We start from the raw sequence: 24,395 nt of genomic DNA on the forward strand, positions 1-24,395 counted from the left end.
ACATCAAGCTAACAGAAGACTTCTACCTCCTTCACGAGGCATTCCCCACCTTGCTTTGTCACAAGCCATTACAAGCCATTCTTGATCAGTTTTTCTAAGGTTTTTCATTTAAAGTTGTCTTTAATGTCTTGTCTAAATATCAGAAGAAACCATGCAGTCCTGTTAAGAGTCACTCCTGCTGAGCAAAGGGGAGATGCGAGATGAAAATAAATGATTACTATCTCTGCCCTGCAAAATTTACAGTGGTGAGCTAGGGAGGACATCAGACCTGCTGTGACCAGCCCGTATCTATTAATTCTAGCACAAAAACAGCTCTCCCTGGTCCTCTCCAGGCAGCACATAATTGGCCCTTTGATACTTCAAGAGATTCCCAGATAACTAGATTATTAAAGCAACAGGAGCTCTCTGGGAAAATATGGGAGTTTACAGTTTTGTGTCTGGGTAAATCTGCCCTCTTTAAAAGATACAATATCAATCCCAATAGAATTCAAATTCATTGTCCAAAACAAATTCCCCATGTGCCTTTGGTTAAAGACATGCAATACATCAAAGTGAATTTTATAATAAGTATTCATCCATACTCCATCGTTCACAGTGGGCCTTGGCAAAAGCAGACGAGTTTTGGGATATGTTACAGCCAAGCTTTCAAAATAGCCCAAAAAATGGGAAGAGGAGGGCACAGTAAACAAATCCTTTACTACCTAGCAAGCAGAATGATGTGAATTTACGTTCTGCACACTATCTGCACCAGGTACAAGTAACACAGAAGACTTCCCGAGAACGGGTTCTTCAAAGCTCACATTTTACAGCCATGTCCACAGTAAAAAAGCTGCACAACTAGGAACAACGTAAGTCTGTCCCAGAGGGGAGGAAGCTGGTGATCTTTTAGCACTTATTAAGCATTTGGAAAAATACTGGAACAGGAGTCATTCCTGTTCTTGCGGTCTTCTGCCTCCCCTCCAGCTCCTCACAGGCCCACCTCCTGCCAGAACAAGCGTTTGCTCAATGTCACGAGGAGCCTGGATTAAAACAGCCAAATGAAAAGTGTCGCAGCGATGTTGCACAGCGTGGCTGAATAGCATGATGCCAACAAGAAAAGGTCCTACAGTACCCATCCTCTCATCTCTCTGCTGCGCAGTCCAAGCCAGCTCTGCAGCTTTGCTGGATCATTCCACAAGCTCAATCAACCCCCTCGCCCAGCGAGCTCTTCACCTCTTCTGGCTGCGTTAGTTTTCAGTGATTCTGCAAGCTCAGTCAGCCTAACACGTACCAGACCACTGCAAAGAAGAGTGGTAGGAGCACCAGGAAAGATCTGGAGGTGCGGGGCAGGTGGTAGGATGTGCTTTTTTTGGTGACAACAAAGGGTTAAGTTGATGCTCCAAACTGCACCCAGCTGAAGTTCCCAGCCTGTTCTGCCCACAGCTGCTTAGCCAGCACAAGGGCAGGGATGGGAACAAGCGGCCAGCCCTGAGGCTGCTGGTATTGCAGCCAGAAGAGGTAAACCATGCAGCCCAGAAAAGAGATGATGGACGGGAGATAGGACAAAACTCTGTATAACTTGCCAGTAGCTGGGAGAACACAGAGAGGGACTGAATATTCACTGTCTCTTCCAGTACAAGATAAAGGTGCCATAAAACAAAGTCAATGGCTTGAAAGACTCCTTGCTGAAGGATACTGCTGACACAAAATTTAGAGGGTCTCGATGGGAAACCAGGCAAGTACTTGGAAGTGACTTGCATTTCCCATGAGACTTGTGCATTACGAGTAAGTTTCCCAGTCAGAACTCTAATGAAAATCAGCAAGGCCACATCATTTGCAAGTGGCTGGCACATTCACAAGACTGCTCCATGTTTGTTACCTTCAAATCACACTTGAGTAAGACCAAAGAAAAGGTGTGACTTAATGGCCACATTAAAAATAATAGTAGTGCATCCTATTACACATGATTAATTATTAACAACACACTTCCACAGGCAAGTACAAGGAGTAGCATACAGGGTCAAATAAATCCCTTCAAACCGTCTTAGGTCCTTCACTGACATCAGCCCAAAGAGACCTATGGAACCACCAACAGGTTTGTCCAGCACCAAGCAGCAGAGAAACCAGTTGACCATCACACCAAAGCTGAACCATCTTTCCCAACAAAGTAAGAAAAGCTGTGTTGTTATCACAGCACCCATCTAGACACAGACTTTGCAACACAAGAATTAAGTCTCTGCCCTCAAGAGCTTACAACTGAAGCAGCACTGAACAAGCAAACGGGAACAGAGATCCCACTAGACAAGCCCAACAGCTCACACGTATCCCTGTGGCAGGAGGTAAACATGAGCTCCTGCAAGGTCACTGCCAAGTAACCGATTTTTCCACTCCCTGGAAATGGATGAGACAGGGAATCAAGTCTTGGTCTGCTGCATTACACTGTGCAGAACTTAAAGTTGGCAGCAAGGATTACCTCAAGAAGTATGCTATAAAATCCACCGCACAGAGCATGAAACTAATGAAATGAGTTGTACTCAAAGGTAGAGCCAGCTCAAAAGAATGAAACTGCTCAACTTTAAAAGAGCATCAGTAAAAAGATGAAAACAAGATCATCTCATCAGTTAAATTAAGAACTCTGCCACAGAAGTGTCTGTCAAAACTATAAACATGATGAAAAGCCCTATAAAGTGGCATAGGCTGCAGAGCAGCAACAAACAGCTTCATCCAGCTGTTTGCTATACTGCGGCTGCATTTCATAGCTCCTTAAAATAATTTCAAACCAGACATGTACAGGTAGAGCTCTGGAGAGTTTTAACAATCTGAAAAGGTCTACATCCATCAGTTTAGAGCATGTCTTGTTTTCCAACATTTCAGGAGCAAAAAGAATTATCATTTTTTCCCTTCTATTCCTGTGCTTCTTTCTGCTAATGGCTGGGCTTCACAGCTAAAATAGATCTATAAATAGCATGTTTTGAGCAGCACTGATCAAAGAGCACTTAAAAACAGAGTCATTACTCCACAAGCATGGGCTCATTCATCATTATCCAAACCTTTTCATTTAGTGGCTGTTTATAACAAGCATAATAATAGCACCTTCCATCACGCTATTAGCGAAGACTACTGCTTTTTCCAGTAGAAATCCTGGCTTCCTCAAGTTTATTGTCAGTGTGTGTTGTTGGCACACAGCTAAAATCTGAGAGATTCTAGAAACATGTAGCTTCATATACTGGCTGTATTCCGGAAGGGTTTGGGTCCTATGCTCCAGAGCAAAAGATAAGAGGGGAAGGGGGTGTAATACACCCCAAACACACATTCAAGGTGTATATGGTTTGGTTTCCAAAGGATTGGCATAGATAGATGTTTGTTTACAGCTCGACTCCTGCCATTCTTTACTCAAAGTTCTTAATGCTGTTAACATTCATTATAGCCCAAGTAACAAGAGTACTCAAAAGCTTTACTGAATTGAGGTTAAAACAATTCCAGTTTGCTGCAATTGTTCAATGAGTGTTGTCCTACCCTTCATTCATTCATTAAAAAAGACAGACAAGACAGTAGAAATCTTTTGGAAAGAGAAGTGTCCATAAGGAGGACACAGCATATTTCTTTAAAGCTGAAGTATTTTTTTATTTCAAACAACATAACTGAGTTTAAGCAGGAATCCAATTTTGTGACTTGCAACTTGAACAACTACAAACACCATAAACAATCTAATGTACACCTCTAGCCTTATTTTTGCAGGACAGCCAAGAATACATAAGCACAGATTATGGCTAAATATTTTGTTGCAGCTTTTTTCCACAGTGCCTACTTGCCCTAGTGACTATTCTACATAGTGGCAGAATAATATCTACTTTGGTTTTTCTCGGCAAATTTGTTAGAAATGCCAGTTAGCCACTACCGAGTGCAAACTTACCACAGGAAAAAGCCAAGTAACTATATCCAAGCCAAATAAAGTGTTATACTAACTGTAGACTTGCTTTTCTAACTGGACAGGTAAAATGCAAAAAGCTTCTTACAATAGCTTTCCTTATATTACATTACTCAAAGTAGCAGCAGGTCTCAGCAATGCCAGTTCTACATTAAAAAGCCCAAAGGCACCTATCAGCAGAAAAATGCTATCAGGAAAAAAGGAAAATAACATACTAATGCCATCCCAACCAAAATTGCACCACCTCACCCGCACAGTTAAACACCTCAAATTGACACTATTCCACAGTTTAAGATCCATGGAGATGGTACCCCTGAGAAGCTGGAGTAAAGCAGGGAGAGCGAGAAATAAGTCCAAGTATCCTTCTTACCTTTTCCTGATCTAGAGCATGATTTTCAATGTAAGATACCACAACGAAACTGTCCTCTGAGGGTTGGATTTTTTTTTTTTAATTAAAGTTTCCTAGGAGATACAGAAGAGTGGAGTGGGAGCAGTTCACCTGCAACTTTTCTCCACTTTCCTTAATCACTAATCTTTCTTCCAACCTATTTTCCTTGTGTTTTTATTTTATTTTTTTTATTTGATACAGGTCTACTCTGGGGATCACATTTCTACATGGGTATGGGATTAAGAGGGGTTTGGGAGAGGGAGGATGTGCTGCCACATAAAAAAAGTGTTTTCTTTCTTAGGGCTCAGTGGCAGACTGTCAAGTTTGAAATGGATTATTTTAATGCCAGTGGGATTTTACTGTCTTTTTGATTTACAAGGTACCCAGTGCCTGGGACAGCATGTCTGTCATCTAAAACAAAACAGACGCAACTACCAAGACCAAGATTTGAGATAGTCCCAAGGTCTCCCAGGTTCCTTCTCCACCGTATCTGGGATAGATATTCCTGCCAATTGCCCATGATAGTTTGCAAGGGAAGAAGGGTAGAGAAGCTACACATTTTTAAGGCAGCAGAGGAGCTGCTCTCACGCTCTCTCCGTACCCACATGATTGGCGAGAGTGGAGGAGGAGTGGGAAGTCAGGAAGAGAAGATCACGTGCCTATTCCCACCCCTTTCCAGGTACCCTTCAGGAACAACTTCGTCATTCCTAGGTTTTAGTTGTTCTCCAGGTTCTTCTGGTCTTACCGATATTTAGCCGGGCAACATCTTGTTACTTTACAAAGGGCTAAAAATATTTTTGCAGAGATAAAACAGGAAAAAAACTTAAATTAAGCCTTTCCTACTTTATTGGGTGTCTGTTTTCATTCCTTCCTGGGTTCAAGAGCAGACAGGTGCCAAACACCTCCATTAAAATAAGAATTAGGAAGGGAGACCTCGATCCTAAAAAAATGAAAACTTCATCAAGCCAAGAAAAAATGGCAGGAGAGAGAAAACAGAAGATTGTATCAAAGACAGCTGCTATGGTAACAATCACAAACATGGAGAACAAAGACATCCTAATCTCCCTACTTCTGCAAAGGCAAGAGTACCATGGAAGACAATTCATGGCTTAGATAAGGCTTACTGTAGCAGTTGTACTTTATATGTATGTATGGGTAATGTCCTCTGTGCAAACAAGTAGAGTTGGTCAAAGGGATTTTTTTAGAAGCCTGTAGCTTTTCTCATAACCCAAAACCTGCAGCCAAAGGCCAAGATGTTGAGGACCCCACCACGCAGTATCACCACATTAAACCTCAATGCGTCATTTTAGCACAAATACTCCCTGTTGTTGATCCAAACTCTGGCTTCCTGAAAGCGCAAGTATTTCTTTTGTAGTTCAGGGTATTTTAAATGGGGGATTTGTGTGTAAGCCAGGAGTGCTCTGCACTCTCAGAGGAGATGGGAAAGCTAAAGGACTTCCTAACCCTCCCGTTTGCCAGCAGCCATCCTCAGCCCCTTGCAACCACAGCTGCCAAGAAGGGTCAGGGCTGCACTTCACATGTAACCTGGGCCATGTCAAACCTGGAGAAAGCCTTCCCTTAGAATCCTCCCTTTTCGCTAGTTATGGTCTTCACATGATAAACACATGTTCCTACAATACTCTTTTTTTTGTGTTGTGAGGCTGAGAGTTGACTAATGTTTCAGGCTCACCTTCCCATCACTCAAAAGCTCGCTGTGTTACAGATGTTTCCCTGCAACTACCAAAGCAGACATCCCACACTTGAGGATTTCCCACCCCCGAGGTTGCATCCTTATGAAAAAGAGGGAAATAAAGAGCCTGGGGGAATGGGCTTCTCCTCCCCGCCAACCTGTTGCTGCTTCTCCACGGCTGATACACAAGACTGCAGGGGACTGCCAGCCACACACTCCCAGGTCCTGGGGCAGAAGGGAGGAGGATGAGGAGCAGAAGACGAAGATGCAGCTTGACAAGGCAGTTGAGCTGGTGCAGCTGCTGTGGAAAGGCAGCCAACCCACCCCAGCCACATGCTGATGCTACTTCCCTTCCACAGCTCTGGTATTCACCTAACTGCAGAAACCTGTTCAGTTTGGCAATCTAGCATAAGACTAGTCCAGGAATAAAAAAAATAAATCCCTGCTAGGTTAGCAAGCTGAAAGGACTTGCCAGAGACACAATTATGGGAGCCAGACTGCACCTTGTAGCAGTAGCTAGGTCTTTGACTAGCTTTCCTTGCCCCATGCTCAGCATACCCGTATTCCAAAAGCAGCCTTCCACCAAGGGAAAAGGGTGGGAAAAAAGAAAATGAGAGCCTTCTCTTACCTTTCAGTGTCGTATTTATTTGCTTTCTTGATGAGCTAAATGTTAGGCAGAAAAATCTGAGCCACCCATTTTGTCTCTGCTTAATATGGAGCTGCACTGACAAGGATGGATAAAGCACAATCAATACTACTGCCAAGTAAGCCTCTGCTTTCCTCATGTGGTGAATATGGCACACGTGCAAAGTTTATCTCACCGCAGAAAGTAACATCGCACAATTAGATGGTTCAAAGGAGAACAATGAGAACCATGAAGGAAAGGAGCCAAGGGATGGAAGCTGAAGTGTGCCAGGATCAATAAATAGCCAGTGCATGGTGCGGAAAAGCAATAGGAGGGTAAATAAAGGAGGGGAAGTATGTGGCTCACCATTTCGATGCAAGAGCAGAAGGACACTTCAGACTGAAAGATGACAACTAAAACTGATCTAAGAAAGTCTTACACACAGGCACACGCACTCACTGGAGCTGGAAGTCATATTGGGATAGGAAGCATCTTTGAAGGTAGTTCAAGAGTATGGAATAAATTCTTCAAAGAATTCATCACAACTGTCTGCTTCAAGGGTAAGGTACACATCCCTGACTTCCTTTTTTCTAATTGTATAAGTTAGGCTAACAAAAGATACAACATGTTGATATGGGATTTGCCTTAATACAAAAGGAACTTCTAGGCACCTTGGCCTATCTTGTCTGAAGAAGAATCTGTGTGCCCAAGTATTTGGTTATTTTCTTTAATATACACACCAGCACTTACACTTAAAGAATCCCAGCAAACTACAAAGTGGATAGGATACCCTTACCACCGTGCAATCTTACACCCTGGAGAAAGGATGGGGGAGGGGGAAAAACCCAAACAAACCCTAGAGCACGAGATGCAAGCCACAGTTTTTAAGCATACTACTGAAAATTGCCCTCTTCTCCTTCAGGGTTTCTTAGACTTGTGTTTAAAGACATTGCGGCAAGCCATTGGACAAACAGAAGAGCTGGGTTACATGAACCAGGGTCGGGGTGAGTGGGCTAGCTAGCACAAATGCTTTCTGCTAGGGCTGATGACATAAGAAAGGAGACTAGGTTTTAACCATTTTGCTTTCACCTTGAGTGAACACCAGCAAACACTGGACTCCAGGCTCTAGTACACCGTGTGATAAGCAGCCCACTGTTTCGGGTTTTTTTCCAGTCTTTTTAAACACAAAGTTCACATAAATGAAATGCTGATCATTTCCCTACGATCGGCAGTGAAGGAAGAGGTTGCAAAGACTATTTTAAAGTTCTCCAGCTTTGTTTACAGAGGTAAAGACGTAGGCGATGGCTTGAATATGAATCTTAGACAGCTGCACATGTATACAGAAAAGAGCATGCACGTAAAAGAATCCTTTTTTCACCACCCCTAGGAGATTCAGCTGCCAACAGCATTCGGGAGTGTGAAGTACATAAGTACATTATTTAAGTACACTGATTCCATTAAACAGAACCGTTTGTTTTCGTCTTCTCTGCAAACACATCTGCCTAAGTGCTCCAGCTTCACAGGGCGCACATGGAGTTTGGAGCACTATCCATGGGGATTGTGCGCGGTTGGAAGAAAGCAGAGAGATACAGCAGTTGTTATGAAAAAAAAAACGGAGTAGTCAAGTCTTTACTAGTCTGACAGTTCCTAAAATAATGTTGCTTCACTTAAGAATGAACATGCTTATCTCTGTGATCTACAGAGGTAGAGACTAAAAGGTTACTTTTCTCTTGCCAGAAGAGCATCTTTAGAAGTTTATGAATGCCTGAACAGAACGGCTGAACCCTGCCAGATGACTTTATGGTTAGAGGAGGCAGAAAGCCACCTCCTCACATGTGAAAAGAACGCTTACAGAAGAAATTTAGAGGATATACACAAAAAAGCAAGTTTCTAGTATTCAGAGCTGTATGTGGCTACCTCATTATTTTGCATGAAAGGCACATATACTAAAATCTTGGACTCTGAAGAGTGTTTCCTCCTCCTTCTCTGTTGCTTCTGACTAATGCATATTTTGAACAATAAACAGCTTCTGCCTGGAATTTGCGAATCCCTGAAAACCACCATTATTAGGCAGCATGAATTGTGTGCATGCAACTCTGAAAAGCACAGCAGTTTGCTGCTTATTGGTATGATCAAGGATTTCTGACTAGTTATAGGATTGCTGAGGAAAAAAATCCCCTACGCAAATCATTGTATTTATGTGGTAAACATCATTACACTAACTTTAAAAGCACGTATTTCCCACAAGGAAAAGTTAAAGTTCTGTAATTATACCATAATTAAGTCTTTACTTACGAGTCATGTGAGCCCAAAATCTTTATCTGTCTTCAAATGCAAAAGTGGTAGCACAGCTGTAACCATCCCTGCATAAACATGGGGCAAGGCAAGGGTTTACGATTCCCTTTCGTTAGACCCAGCAACCTCGTAGCCAAGATTTGTATGTCTAGAAGTTCATCTGCTTTTTCTGCCTGCACTGGTTGGTCTCATGCTATATTACCTCTGAATGTAAGCCTTGCCTTACAAAGAAATTCACACCTTCATTTGCTAAACAAAGTTGGAGGGAAAAACACAGATCTTCAAAGTTTCAACACAAAGAATTGAATTCTTAGAATATAAATATAAAACGGCAGGTGGGGCTGGCTTTGTGCTTCCCTTCCCCTTCCAGTAGCTTACGGGAAGTAGGAAAACTCAGCACACTTTGCATTGTGCACCATCCCTATAGACTCCCCCATCCCTGAAGGATTACAAGTGTCTAAGCATTCAGAAGAGAGAAAAAGAGTAGCTAGTATTGCCTGAATTTAACAGAATGCTTCGTGAAATGTACAACTCCTCCTTATTCCAAAGGACATTATCACTTTCCACAGTACTTTCCTGAATCAGGGCCTAAAAGCATGCCTGCAGGAGGGAGATTATATTTTGGCAATGTTTTTTTTGCACTGACAGTGCTCAGCTTCTGCTGTCAACTAACTGGCATCGAGCAGAGCAATCCAAGAGCCCACTTTCCTTCCCAGGTATTCATATTCCTACTCCTAAGCATCCCTTTGCTACATCTGCAAGGCAAGTCACAATTTTTCCTGGAAGCCAGCTATTTGATGAGCCAGGGCATTCTCAGCTTCTTGGCAGCACAAAAAGGAATGTGCTGTTGTACAGTTAGAGAAAAAAAGGCTTTCAGAAGTATTACCCCCAGTTCTCAGCACGCAACACCAAGGTCACATCTAGCTGTGTGTCAGGCAGCCTCAATAATTCCCAGCTCCACTGCAAAGTGACATTTCAGCCAAAAAACCCCATCATCTTCGAGAAGAAAGGCACTGTCAGTACAGATGGATGTTGCATGCTGGCAACAAGTCATGCAGCAGATCCTTCTGAAATATGTGCTGCACACGCACAGACGTCTCTTGGAATGAAGGACTCCAAAAATCCTTAGTCTGAGCTTGAAGTTTTGGACTTAAAAATCTAAGTGATACCAAGAAGCACGAAATTCTGATAGCAATTTCTCAGATGGACCAGGGAGTTTTCAAACCCATTAGACAACCTCAAGGAGTATCGAGATGATTTCTGCTGTTTTAACCTTTAGCTTTAGCCCCTTTTACAAGCTGGAAAGACTACATCTCAAATGAGGCAGAACAGCATGAGCCTCTCCACTGCATAGTTAGCTGAGGAGGAACGAATTATGTTGAATATTCACAGGGACTTCTGAATGGACTATTCCAGAAGAAAACATTGGTAGTCCAGAGTTTCCAAACAAGTCCACAAACCTGTATCTTGCATTTCAATTTCAGTAAGAGACTGTATACCAACAGGAACAGAAAAACAATAGTGTTTTGACTATGCAAATCATGGTTTACAAAAATTTATATAGATCTTCCTTCCTTTGTCTTCAGTGATCACTTAAAAAAAAAACCACAGTAGCAGAGATTATTTCAATCCAACTTGAAAATACACCATCACCTGTAACTTCAGTTTGTCTAATCAGTATTAATTACCATCAGTTCCACAATTTCTCTAATGAGAATTTACAATACCTGGGCCTTAGGAAAACACCATGTGGTGCGAGAGGACCCCATGCCAGCTAAATAACAATAAGTGATAGGGCAAAGTGCTAAGTCAATTGGAAGCCGTTGTCTCCAGAACCAGAAAGGCAAGAAGCTAATTAAAACATTGTGTGGGAGCCTGCATGAGGTGTAAGAGAGCGCTGGGCCACAACAGGCTTTGGATGTGTGCCTGCGTACAGAAACACACTATTTAAAGCAACAACAGTTTTGAGAAGCAATGTAACATTCGTACCTCCTCAGCCTACTCCAGAAAAAACACCCCCTCCCTCAGCGTTTTATAAGCGGTCGTCTTCACAGAAGTCACCATGGGTTTCCAATTTTCTTGTTTGACTCAAAGGATTATTTTAGATTTCAGAGGTCAGAGACTAATCGGGGCAGGAGAAACAAAAACAAATGAAAACCACTTATCCTTTAGTCCACATCTAAAGATCAAAAAAAGAAAATCAGCTTATGAAACAAACCATTTGCTTCTTTGTTCCTCTAGACTTCAAAAAAGGTGGGGATCTGGGCGAAGCCCAGAACTTACTCTTAGAAATGTGTATCCCTGTGCATGAGATTGACACCCAGGCTGTGCACAGGACAGTTATGAACGTGCTTACACCTTGGCAGGGACAGTTGCCTGGCTACCATACAACTGCTCCCCTTCCAGTATTACTTACCGATCGATATTCGTAATAGATTTTATCATATTCACTGCCTCCAATTGTGATTTCTGGAATGAAGCGAGGGATGGCTGTAGGATCCAGCACTCCATCTTTGTCCTGAACACTGAGGGGAAAGAAAGAAGGAAAGGAAGGAAAAAGGAGCAGTTAGTCCACATCCTGCCCCAAAGACAGCAACATCAATTCTGAGTTTGGCCAAATATTAAAGAACCACTTTTCTGTTAAAGGATACTTCCACAGGTTTTGGCTCTTTTCCAGTTACGATGAATACATAGTCCTTTTCCTCACACAGTTCCCGTGGAGGTTTTTTTACCCCCTTGCCTCCAGTTTGCTCCTGCGCCAGCTTCTCCCTGCTTCTCCATTCCCTCCCCATGTTATTCCTCCCTGGACATGCTCTGTCATTCCTGGGAGCCTTCTCCATAAGGCAACTCTGGCTTTTTGCTTTCCTATATAAGCAAGGTAAAACCAGTGGTTTTATTGAATCCCACACTCTATCTTGCTATATCAACTTCATTTAATTGCCTCCCGTTCACTTAGTTTTCACAAATGAACCCTCACAAGGATTAAAGTAAGGTGGTGCTCTTCCCCAAATTCCCATCCTAAATGGATTGACACTGAGGCAAACACACGGTTTGGAAGCAGGCAGTGCCTCTAGCATCCTGCCTGAGAGTAACCAGGGGAAGCTTGCTGCAGCAGCTGTAACGACAGATATCAGGATCCACCAAAAATCCATGCTGCACGGTGCCAGCACTTTCAAATACCCCAAATTTAAAATGTCTGAGAAACTGCTAGAAAGCCACCTTCTGCATACTGGTATTATACATAGACCAACAGTGCCACCTATACATATTTGGGGAAAAATACATCCATTTGCAGTGGACAGTGACCAAATTCTAAATTCAACACTTGAAACACTGCAAATTGTGTTGTTTTCCGTGAATTCCATTTCTTTACAAATATTTACATACACATAAAGCATATGTCCTGAGCAAAGCAAAGTTAATAATCTTTAAGCAATTAATTTTTTTACCTAAATCACAAATTTCGCTACCTTACCTCACAGTACTGAACAGCTTCAACGAGTAAACTAGTCTGCTAACGTATCCTGACACACACACTACAAATTATCCTTCTACAGACAAATTAGTAAGGAAAGACAATAATCTAGTAAAAGTTGAGGTGGGAAAAGGTAAGGATAAATGCCCTTTTACAAGGCCAGGATGAACACCAAAGATGCTTCCTATAAACTACTACATTATCTATCTTCACATATATTAAATGTGTATTTCACATGCTGGAAGCCAGGAAAAAGAGCCCTCCTTTGCCTCCTCACCAACACAGCAAGAGCTCTTTTCATGACATGCTAGCACCAGCCCTCCTGTGGGCCACTCCCAGCCTTCCCACTCCAGGACAGCTTGGAATAACTGAGCTGGGATGGAAGAGCTTGTCCAAAATGGTGATCTGATGATGCAACTGGTTTTATTTCTGAATCCCAGCATACTTTGGAAGAAGCACCTTTGCACCTACTAAGTCTCCTCTCTTGGGGTCCTGCTGAGAAGGAATCAGCTCTAATACGCACTGCTAATTAACCTGGAACTAAAATAAACACACCCCAGCAGAAAGCAGCCCTTCAGCTACCAGCTCTTCATTCCTTAAGTACAGTCCATACTGCAATCACACTTATAATCAGTACCAACGCTGCAAGCTTTAATCTGCATTTTCATTCTGCAGAGAGCAGAGACAGCAAGCTAAGAATTTTGATTTGAACAGGACCACATGCAGGCAATGTTTAAAGACCTTGCTGAGCTCAGGCTTAACAGCAGAGGCTGTAGAAGATCCACTAATCTATCAGTGAATAAACATCTCCGTCCCTTCTTCCCACAGAAATGGGAGAGTCAGCCCTCTGTCAAGTAGGAGCACATGTTTGGACCTTACAAGTCTGTAGGAGAAAGCAGATAAAATTTGTCCAGGCATATATGAAGTATAACTTGACACATACAAGCTGAGTCCAGCAGTCAATCAGTCTGCAGTTAACCCATTCCTTCACGAATCTCAGACAAATTGTGGAGGACAATTCCCGGGCACAATTTATTTTAGTTAGTGGCCAAGATGGAAAACTTGCTGATCTTAAAAATTCTTTGCTCTCACAATCACTGCCTCCAAAGCAACCACTGCACAACAAAAAAATGCAAACATAATGCTACCAAAGATGGCTTCTCCAGCTTCAGCTCTGCTCTGTACCTTAAGAAACAACTTTGAATACTAACTAAAAGCACCACCCAAAGACACCTGCCACAACAATGTCTTTAACCACAAAACCACATTCACTTGCCAGAACTAATTCACTGCTCAGCAAGATGTTTCCTTAGTTTTCTCTCTCTCTCCCCCAGCACAAAAGTATCACTATTTATTATTTTCTGGCACTTAACCATATTTTCCTGAAGCAGCTCGCATCATGCAGTAGCATAGCTTCCCAGAGCATGCTTTACCTACCCGTAAGATTATGTGACATTTCAAACTTAACTGAGCGCATGTAAGTGACTGCATGGTCCTAATACTGTAGCAACATTAGATTTTAGCTCACCATTGTTGCAACTGTCCATAACCCTATTAGTTAGAGCTCTTCCCATTGACACACAGGAATCACATTCGTAAGTACGTTAGCAATGGGTAGCTCATCTCTTCTCCAAAAGCACCTATTACACACCCACTTCACACATTATGTCCAGCATGACATGCACGAGCAGGTACTGAGGAATCAGGACTGACACATTCCTGCCTCTTTTCAGAGGAGGAAGTCCTGTTTCCCTTACAGGCAGCTTACAGCAAGGACACACAAATTTTTCAGGGAACCTGCAGAAACCTGATGACACACAAGTAACTTAGCTTTTTTTTCCCCACCTATGTATAAACAAAGTCCCAAGATTGCCTACCACAATGAACATTAGAAAATCTTATGATCATATTTGCTAAAGGTGCAAGGCAGGGTAAAGTAGACTGCTTTGAAAAAAAAAAATAGTCAAGCAAACAAAAAGACCAGTTTGCATAGCCTGAGCCATGATTTCTCAACAACTGATGCTGGCATAATCACAAAAATTGAAGTGACAATACACAGTATTAGAAAACCACACTTCCTACCTAAAAGCATTCACTGGCCTAAGAGGCTTAGAGCCAGCAAAACAAAAGCATCCCAAGTTAACTTCTGTGCTTATACATGAAAGTAACTTGAGAAATAGCAGGTGGATTTCACTGGAAAAGAGATTATTTTCTTGCACACCTTGAAACCAGCTTCTCACCGACCGGTTATTGTGTTTCAGGTTTGAATCTGAGCGAGTGGGTGGCATTCATTCCTCTGCTATTCACACCCTTATTACCTCGGCCAGGGCTCCTCAAGCCCTGCTGCCTTCAGCTTCCCTGCCTCCCTGCCTCCCATGGGTAGGGTACAACACGTGCGAGTGAGCCAGTGTGTGATACGCTCACGATTTTGCCCGTGCTTGTGAGAGCAGGGGAAAGGAGAAATGCTCCTGGCTTATGCCGTGGGCACATAGAGCTGGGTGGGAGAGATGGTTCCTGCATCCATCTCTTACCGTACTGACCTCCTCTGCTCCTGCGCTCATTCAGCGGGCACACAGGACAGCAGTGGGCTGTGTGTCCCCCACGTGTCCTTCCTTGCCTGTCATTTCTTCCTTGCCCATTTTCTCCAGAACTAAGCAAAGGCAGAGCAATGATGTACAGACCTCCTTTTGCCAAAGAGACTCAGACTCCATCGTTTGGTTAGGCAGAAAAAGTGTGCCATGCCGAAGGTGAACATGGCCACTCCCTCAGTGAACAACAAACACCCGCCATGAACACCAAGACAGAAAAAAGAGCTTCCCAAGAAAAGCAGGTCTGCAAGCGAAGGTAAGAAGGTGCAACAACAGTTCTTCAAATCTACAAAAAGCCACCGCAAAGAGGAAATTACAAAGAACTGTTTCAGTTGAAGCAAGAGAGAAGTAAGTTGCCAAAGGAAGCAGTTTTTAATAGTGCCAGAAGTTTTATAATGAACTGTTTATGAGATTTTGGAGTCTCCATGACAAAAAGTTTCAAAAACAAGTCCAATGCACCTCTTGCAAGCACTTCTAGTCCTGCTATTTGAAATCAGACATGACAGACATTCAAACATGGACACTTCTTCCCTTTGCTAAGCATGCTCGATTGCACTGTGAAACAGTGCTGAGGGTCGCTTTCCCTCATTCACTCCCATGCTTCTTCGTTACAATGTTTCATTTAACGAAATGAGAGCAAAATGAACAGAAAGGAAATAGAAGCCAAACTCCGGGGTTAGCAATAGCTTGAAGAGCTAAACAAATGTTAAGAAAACTTAAAAATTACTAGTTACTGCACATACAAGGTCCGTCAGTAACAACCTCAAAATATATGTCTGATGTACCGTCAAATACAATACTGGAGGATTTACTACACAGGATTTGTGGCACACTAATAGTTATTAATGAACAAAATTGAACAGATGAGAATGGCAAACTATTTCATGGCTAGATTGTTTCCAAATGGAAACAGATCCCCTTTTCATCAAGGTAAAACAAATGCCGATACCTATCTTTTTTAAATTAAATTAGTGGTGGCTTAAAAAAGCCGAAAATTTGCCTATACAAAATATGTTCTGCTATAGCAAATTCTGAAGGAGCTGTGGAAATTTAACAGATTTAACCATGGACCTGTCTGATGAAACAAGTCAAATGCAGTAAGCTCCCCACAACAGCTGGTAAAGGAACACAGGGGATGTTACACAAACTACAGCTCTTCCTTCCAAAACATTATTTATTTTGCAATGCATGTAGACAGTCACACGATTTCACTGGGAAGGGCACAGATAAAACATGCTTGAGAGAGTGCAGTGGCAACAGAGGAACTCCTTGACACATCTCAAAAAAACAGCAGAGTGGTTTCTGTTGGACACAGCGCTTGGCAAGGAAGGAAAGATGTGGAGAACATCCTCTGGGAGATCCCTCCAGCTTACATACAAACAAATATATACATTTTTAACCTTTTACCAAGACATGCCTCAGTCCCACAACCACACTACTCTCTATTAGGGCAAGGGAGAGAGTACTCGAGGGCAAGGCAGGGAGATAAAAGGTATCATTATGCAACTGATTTTATATGGGTGCGGCTCACTGTTTTGATTAGCTTACTTATTTGCATTACCAAAGTAGTCAGAGGCCCTGCTGGGGTTTCTGTGCGTTAGACCCTATATACATGTCATCAAAAAGTTATCCTCACCCTTGCCCATTGATACCCTTCCCCCAGACATGCTGATAGAAGCTGAAGGTGGAAGAAGTGAAACTGCCAACAGCCAAGCCAGCACTGGAGCAGGATTACGACTGCAATGCCCTGCCTCCCGCCGCGGTGCCCCTCTGACTCCCGGACAACATCAGATCTGAAACAGCCCAAGTCAGAACGAGTGGGCTGTGCAAAATGCTGGGAGGTCAGCAAAGGAAGCAATTGCAGATGGAAAACCAGACAAGTATCTGCTGCAGCCTTCCAGAAACACCCACGAGAGGGCAGCACGTGCCAGCATATGGAACAGGCAGCCCACCAGAACATGCTAAAAAACTCTTTCCAAAAGGACAAATTAATGTAGGCATGGGACACCTGCAAATCTGCAGAAGGCTGGGTACCATAAGCTCTCTTCTACTTGGGCATTGGAAAAAGTGAGGAAAGCATCAGCTTTAACGTTCATGAACTAGCACCTGAAATTGCCATTTGATGCTCTGGGATGCTATTCCAACACTGAAGACATGCAGCAGACTCCCTGCAGTGTTTGTTCGGTCCTTACACCATCTGTTCCCTGTCTGGCACTGGGCCTGACATGTTTTCATGAGTGAAGTTTGTGCAAGCTGTGATGGGAGACTCATGTCTGTCCTGCACTTCCAGAGTTAACATGAGAAGAGATTATGTCCAAACCTACACATTTTTATAAAAAGTTATGAAGGTGCTTTTCCCAGGCTGCCCAACATATTGCCCACAATTTCCTCATTCAGCTGAGCAAGGCATGAGCACAAAATTGGCACCGGATCTGTCGTTACACAGTTGATCAATGCCTTAGTACCCCAGCACCAAATGAAGGCTCAAAGCAAACACCGCGCACATTCATCATCTGTCCGAATATGAACACTATCTTGACAATGCTATTGTGAAGGCAAGGGAAACAGCAAAACTCAAACCATATGAACATTTAAATTAGCAGTTTGTTGCATTGTAAGATCTTAACAGCCACACAGTGCCAACAGAAGAAATAATTTCGTATTATCTACAACAACAAGAGCCATGTACAGGAGACCCTCTCACCCTCCCCCATGGTTCAATGAAAAATTGAGTCCTTAACAATGCAATTTATTCCCTTCTACAGCTGCGAAGTACAATTTTCATACAATACCTTAATACACTGCTCTAACTGTATGCTTTCCTTTAACTCCCTCCTACACTCTGCAATTAATAATCCTTTCTTAATAAATGTACTAGTGTGAACCTATAGGAAAACAAGCAACTTAACTGTATTTCCTCTTTCAAAGGAAATCTGATTTTGATAGTTTTGCAGGGTCTAAGTCACCAGATGCTATCCTTTCATGACTACAGAAAGAAACCTCTTAAAGGGCACCCGAATCATGACTTGTTTCTTTTAGACACCAGCCAACACTGCTCTTCTGTGATCTCTCTTCACCCCTTGATAGAAGGGCCATAGAAAAGGAACATTATCTCTAATTTTAGGAGGCATTTGAAGTAACAGCACATAAAAGTAAAAGGCAAAGAATATCAGAAGCCTGCAAAAAAGTTTAAACTTAATACTCCAATGCCTGTCACAATAAAGACAGAAATTCAGAGGCAGATATTCAATTTTAAAAAATCCCTGTGTTTCTATTAACCTATGAGATAACCAGAAATAACTACGAAGAGACTATAATGCTTACATTTTATTTTAAAAATGTAGTAACTATACTGCACTTGCTACCTGCATATTCAGTCTAAAGATGAAGTTCTAGCAAACTGGGAAGCCTCACTTCAGTGCAAGGTTCTCTCTATTAATAGTCTTGCAAGTGTAGGTATATTCTTTATATGGGGTTATCCAGAGAACATTTTGTTCATCAACATGACTTCAGAGTGGCACTCCTGATGCTTCATCTGTAACATATGGATAAAAGTGAAGGTCTGATCTCTCTTCTTTACAGACACATCAATGATTCGGTTCAACGTATTTTGAGAGTTTGGAGGGCTACCTCTCTTTTCAGCATTGCTCTGGGGACACATGCAGCCCCACCAGTAGCACCCTACAGCTGAACTGGAGGACAGAATCATAGAGTGCTTGCAAAGAATTATTATAATCAAATTTGATTCTATTCCAGCAAGGCACTTTCCACTATCTGAGTTTGATGTCTTCACATCCAACTAGAGAGACAAGGATCTTTAACAAAAAAACAACAAAAACCACCCTTAAGCTGCTGTACTTCACAATCCCCCTTGTTATTATGGAGAATGAACAACAGAACTGCAATACTTCATTCCATGAATTTGGATTAAAGCTTCTATTTAGGATTATTTACTGGGAGTCAGGGGAAAAGAAGAAATGACTTATTGAGCAGTCACCCAAGTTTGCTTGATTCCTTTTTCCCGTTATATACTCTGTTCAGCCAGCTTCTTGACTGCTGGAAAGATATTTAAAAGCAGACAGCATAAGAAATTAGTCTAATTTTAGAAAAAACAATCTAAACACAGCCAATCTAAACAGCACCACATATAAAACTTGCTACAAGTTTCCTCTGTCAACAAGCTTTGTTGAAGGATGTCATGCTGCTAGGGCAGCAGAGAAACCACCGTGCCAACTGCATAAATGCTCTGTTTTAAAACAACATGTTTGTGATCACCCAGGAACAGAAGTTACAAAAATTATTACAAAAATACATTCCCAAAAGTAAGAATCAGAGTCACAGCACTTAGGAAATGCCTCAAGAGTTCCTGCGCTTCATTAATGGCATGGAATCTATTCATCTGGAGTCTCTTGTCTAATCAATTATTAGCAGCAGCAAAACGCCACACTGTTACAGTGCCAAGCACCAATATTACAAAAGCCTGCTACCACTGCTGACTTCCGACAAAAAACACGAGTCAGAGTGCAAATATAAACATACCTTCAAAAACTCAAGGCTTTAACCATTTTCCCTGAGATCTGATGCTAAGTAATGTTCAGTTACTGGAGGATATCATACTTACTAAAGTCTCAGATGATGGAAAGAAACATCATCCTGCTCCAGCCATGGCCCCTTGTCAAACTTCAGGTACTCAATGTCTTCAATTACCTGGAATCAGAAGATAAAAATCACACTAAGAGGTGGTCTGATCAGAACATCCAAAATCAATGAACATGCCCCCCAAATCAATGAAATAATCAAAATATATTATTAAACAAGTCACCCAGCAAAAAGGCTTCACTGCTAAAGCTGTATTAACAATGCAAATGTTTACAGCTAACATATCTCCCAGTCATATTTCCAGAGGTCGTGGCCCTGCCATAAGCACTGGGCAGACACATGGGGGACAGCTCTAAAGTTCCTGGTGCTTTCAGCCTTGGTGAGCAGAGGATGGCAGGGAATAAACCACCTGAAAGGTGCCCTGTTTCCAAATTCTTACCTGATTCATGACACTCTTCCTCAACCTGCCGTTGGGGCTGAAAGGAAGCAAAGAAGGTACAACCCCACCTCTAAGGTGGAATGAGGAGGAAATGGAAATAAGTCTAAATTTAACCCCTTTTTGTTGCAAACAAAAAACATCATGCTACACAGGAAGCCTGTTTTTTTTTTTTTCCAAAATGGTTTAGTGGCATACTAACTGAGATAGGTTGAGAGGCAATGGTGGCAATTGCATCTCAGCGTTGCTGTGTGGTTCACATCACAGAAACTGAGATATATTTCAGGCTGGAAAACTCAAACACCCTTGAAGCAGCCATGCTGACGGAAGTCCAAAGCCTCCTGATTTGATCGGTCATCAAGACCTACCCATACATGCATGTACCCTGAGCAGAAAGGAAAGGTAAAACTCACAGCTCAGCACCCAGAATCATTCAAACAAGTAACACCAGCTCAGCAAATCACTCCTCCAGCATCCCCGAACTTATCAATCCCATATTTGAGCTTCATTTACAGACTGGCTCCATCAGAAAACAGATCTTTGCCGGTCCACTGTGTAATCGCTTAACAGGAGCCTGAGGTTATCACACACGACTGACTAGATCTGAAGGAAACCCGAACTAGCATTGGGAAGATGCCCTTAAGGTGCATGATGAGGTGGAGATAGTACCTTGAAGCAACTTGGGAAGGAGTGGATTGTTACAGCTCCAAACACCACTTTTCAGAGGCTTTTTCCAGAAACAAAGGATGAAGCTATGAGGTCAGGACTGAAATCCTAATGACGCACTGTCGATCCACTGACAACAAGTAAGCAGATGCCAGTAATAAAGTGAGTTATAGAATAATAAATGAAAAATGCTTCTATTCTTTACTGTATATTAAATCCACTATAATTATTCCCTGCAATCACAGCAAACACTAAATCCTATCTATTACTACTTAAAAGGCAATAAAAAAGTGCTGTTATAAAGTAGTTTCAACTATAAAGGTCTGCTCTATTACCAGTAGTATGTTTTTATGGTAAGAAATAATGGCTTAGAGATATGACTGCATGATCATTTTCCTTCAGGCATTTATATTTCTTAAAGACTAATTTTGCTGATAAAGACTTAAAAAATACATTGACATGACATCACCAAAGCATATTTAAAACTTCAAGCAAGTTTAGATGCTCTTTAACCATTTTTGATCTCTTACAAAGCGGCAAAGTTGGCAAACCAGATACTGTAGCTGAGAGCATAGGAAACCTACTTTTTACATAAAGCAAAAAGCCAACGACAAATCCACCTGTTGATGGAAAAATGTTTCCGTCTTCAAAAAGCACTACAGAAAACTGCACCACAGACATTTAGAAGAGTTTTCAAAATTGTATTTAGAAACTGCTTCTTCCTACCAAACTGCTGTAACATAACTCCCCAAGACAAGCATTCAAAGATGTAAACAGGAAGAAAGTTGTATGGTAAGTTAGTTCAAATATCCATTATTTATTTTAATTATTTAATTTAAATGTTGAACCTCCACCATACTTCCCATTAGCTATACAAAAGCAATTACTTCTCTACTCCACAGCAAGCTTTGGAAACTCCCCGCTATGGCTGATGACAGGACTAACAATAGAGTTGCTAACAATAGGGCTCAGAATATGTTGGGGGGGGAAAGAAACCTGGATCCAAATTAGTTTTGCACACTCTGATCATCATATCAGAAGATACCTCTCCCAGCAGCTTGTTAACAATGGTATCAGCCTCCCAACCAGGCTAGAAGAGCAGTTTCTTAATTTATAAGGAGTGCCCTGGCACCCCCTGGGAATTAGCAGCAAATGAATGATTTAAACCTGATCGTAGCACAACTTACAATAATGTCCAGGAGAGATCAGGCCTTAATATATTGCAGAGCATGGTAGGATTTAGAAAAAATGGTTTTCAATAATGAGACCCCTTTCTGTAATCTTTTCAACTAAGCCAATACGAACAGCTTGCAATTTCTAAGTTTGTTTCACAGTGATCTGGTGAGTGCTGTTGCTGGAAGAGCTGGGGGGGGTGGCAGGCAGCAGAAGGTGACACTGTTCTTATTCATGTCATTTCTGGGGACAAAGACACCAAACCCGATAGATTGTTCTGTCAGCTGACTTTTCCCCAAACTTCTTCCTCACAGTTTTCTTCTTTAAGCAAGAGATAGACGCAAGGAGCAACGCAGGCCACAACCCTACAGAGTTCAGACCACAGCTTGCAGGAAGGAGCTCAGCCCACATGCAGCACCTGCAACTGAAAAATTCATGCAGGGTAGCTCTGGAGCCTTTCACTTCTGCACTGCCAAGGACGCGGCACAAAGCTGGTCTGTCAGCAGCCTCCCATCTTCACCATCTTCTCCAGTTTACGCAAGCTGGCGACATTGAATAAAACTGATACGTAATACAAAACACTATTCACAAGCACAGAGGAATTGAAACGATTTTGATTAAATTTTTAAGTTATTTCCTTTCTACTCCCACTCCTTTTTTAATATCCAGGGCTTTTAAAAAAAGTTTTAAACACACATATTAGCCAACTTTTTATTCCCAGTTTTATCCTCATGTAAGAGCAGTCTGAAACACCCTAACGAAGCTCATTTCAGCACTTACTACTCCTTTAGCCACCACAACCATCGTTAATTACAATACGAAACCCCGACTGATCTTTTTAAAGCATGCTTTAGAAACAAAAGTAATTTCTAAGTTGTGTATGTCTGCTATGAGCAAATCAAAAGCCATTGAACTATTAGGTCACAAAAAAATTAAGCTCCCAAATCACATAGCAAATAAACTGAAGCTAACTAACAGTTAAACATTGCTATCTATCAACAGGATACACCTGTGTCAACAAGCCAAAATTAAATTCCTTCTGCCAAAATTAAATTCCTTCTGCCAACCCTTATTTCCAAATTTCAACTATTTCATTCCAAAGGTAAACTGAATCTGAACAGAAGGGAAAAAATACACTTTATTCTTTGAAGTGGAAACAGTACCAATCTCTATAGCTAACATCTAACAATGAAAATACGATACCACCTTGTACTTTGACTTCAAAATAATAATTCTTCCACTAGTACAGATTTGTCCAACCAAATTAAGAATTACATCAGTGCATACTGATGACCCTATGTACAGTGACGACAAGATTGCTGAGCTTAGTAGACTCTCTACTTGAGCAATAAGAGCTTTTGACTGACTTTAAACCCTAATTTACAGGATTAAAATAAAATCTCTACCAATGGGGTTTACTACAAAAAATCTAGGGAGGAAACAAACTGCTTTATTCTGACCACTTCAAGACATGCTTACAGAGAAGGAAGGGGAGAAAACAAGCAAATTACCCCCCATCCCAGCTTTCTCTTATTTCTTGTACCAAACATCCACGGCTACCTTCTTGAAACACAAATCTACCTTATTGAAACACAAATGTCTAATCTTGTTATCCTTTCTTTTATGATACCCTGAAAAATTAACTATAATTGCTCAATATTCTCATCCACACCCTGACCTTGTTTTTTTTGTTCATTTCAGCTTCTTCCCATTTCCCTGTTTTTCTCCCTCAAAAAAAAAAATTAAAAACACAGCAGAAAACATATTATTCCTGGGACACTGATTTTTCTTGCCCACAGAAGATGCTTCTCACTGCAAAGCAGAGTCCTCACTGTGGCTGCAGGTATGTGAACTTCAACAAGTGCCTACCAGCTGCTATACACCTTATTCACCTACCACAAAAGTAGGGGCATCCCAACCTTGTTAACACTAAAGCCATACTTCATTTTTTTTATGCACATGAGAACAATGATGCTGCGCTCTTGATTTTTCAGAGGGGTACTCAAAAGACTGAAACCTCAGACATTCAAGAGCTACTTGGAAACAATTTCAGGACTAAGACAAAATGTGAAGGTTCACCCCCTTCAGTCATTTTTTCCCCTTGCTGAAAATGATACAGAAGGATTCACATCAGAATTGTCAGCTGGTAAAGGTCGCAGGTAGCTATCTGCATAAATAATGTTATCTCAGAACAAAGGGAAGGGCCTTTGTTTTTTGAGTTTTTTTGTTTTTTGTTTTTTTAAAGTTTCCAAAACCACCTCATTTTCAGAAGTTTCTTTTTGCAGTACCCCAAAACCAGCTGTTTGCAAGTGGTTGCCTCCCTGAAGTGTTTTCATAGTGAACTTCTATTTATCTGCTGCCATACTGAAGCCACCAGCCCTTTTTGTGGGTATAAACTCAAACTGCCTCACTAAATCTACTGGTTAATAATTATAACTTCTATAACCAAGTGCATGAGTGTCCCAACGTCCAGCCACAACAGGGCAGGACCCACAATGTAGCACACCACCACTTTCTCATAAAGGGAAGGAACTAAAAGGGATAGAAACATAC

General features: G+C 41.7%; 1 protein-coding gene across 1 annotated transcript in view; it reads right to left on the minus strand.

Annotated features, from left to right (window-relative positions):
- The window catches only part of NDUFA10 (NADH dehydrogenase (ubiquinone) 1 alpha subcomplex, 10, 42kDa), a 41,033-nt gene that overhangs the window by 3,078 nt on the left and 13,560 nt on the right, over positions 1 to 24,395 (minus strand). Inside the window, exons 7-8 of the mRNA XM_009574255.1 lie at positions 19,590 to 19,675; positions 11,322 to 11,430 (exon numbers count right to left, since the gene is read on the minus strand). Of these exons, the coding sequence (XP_009572550.1) occupies positions 11,322 to 11,430; positions 19,590 to 19,675 (195 nt within the window). The remainder of the gene's footprint in view (positions 1 to 11,321; positions 11,431 to 19,589; positions 19,676 to 24,395) is intronic.

Source organism: Fulmarus glacialis, unplaced genomic scaffold, assembly GCF_000690835.1.
Source record: "Fulmarus glacialis isolate BGI_N327 unplaced genomic scaffold, ASM69083v1 scaffold11843, whole genome shotgun sequence".
Lineage (NCBI taxonomy): Eukaryota > Metazoa > Chordata > Aves > Procellariiformes > Procellariidae > Fulmarus > Fulmarus glacialis.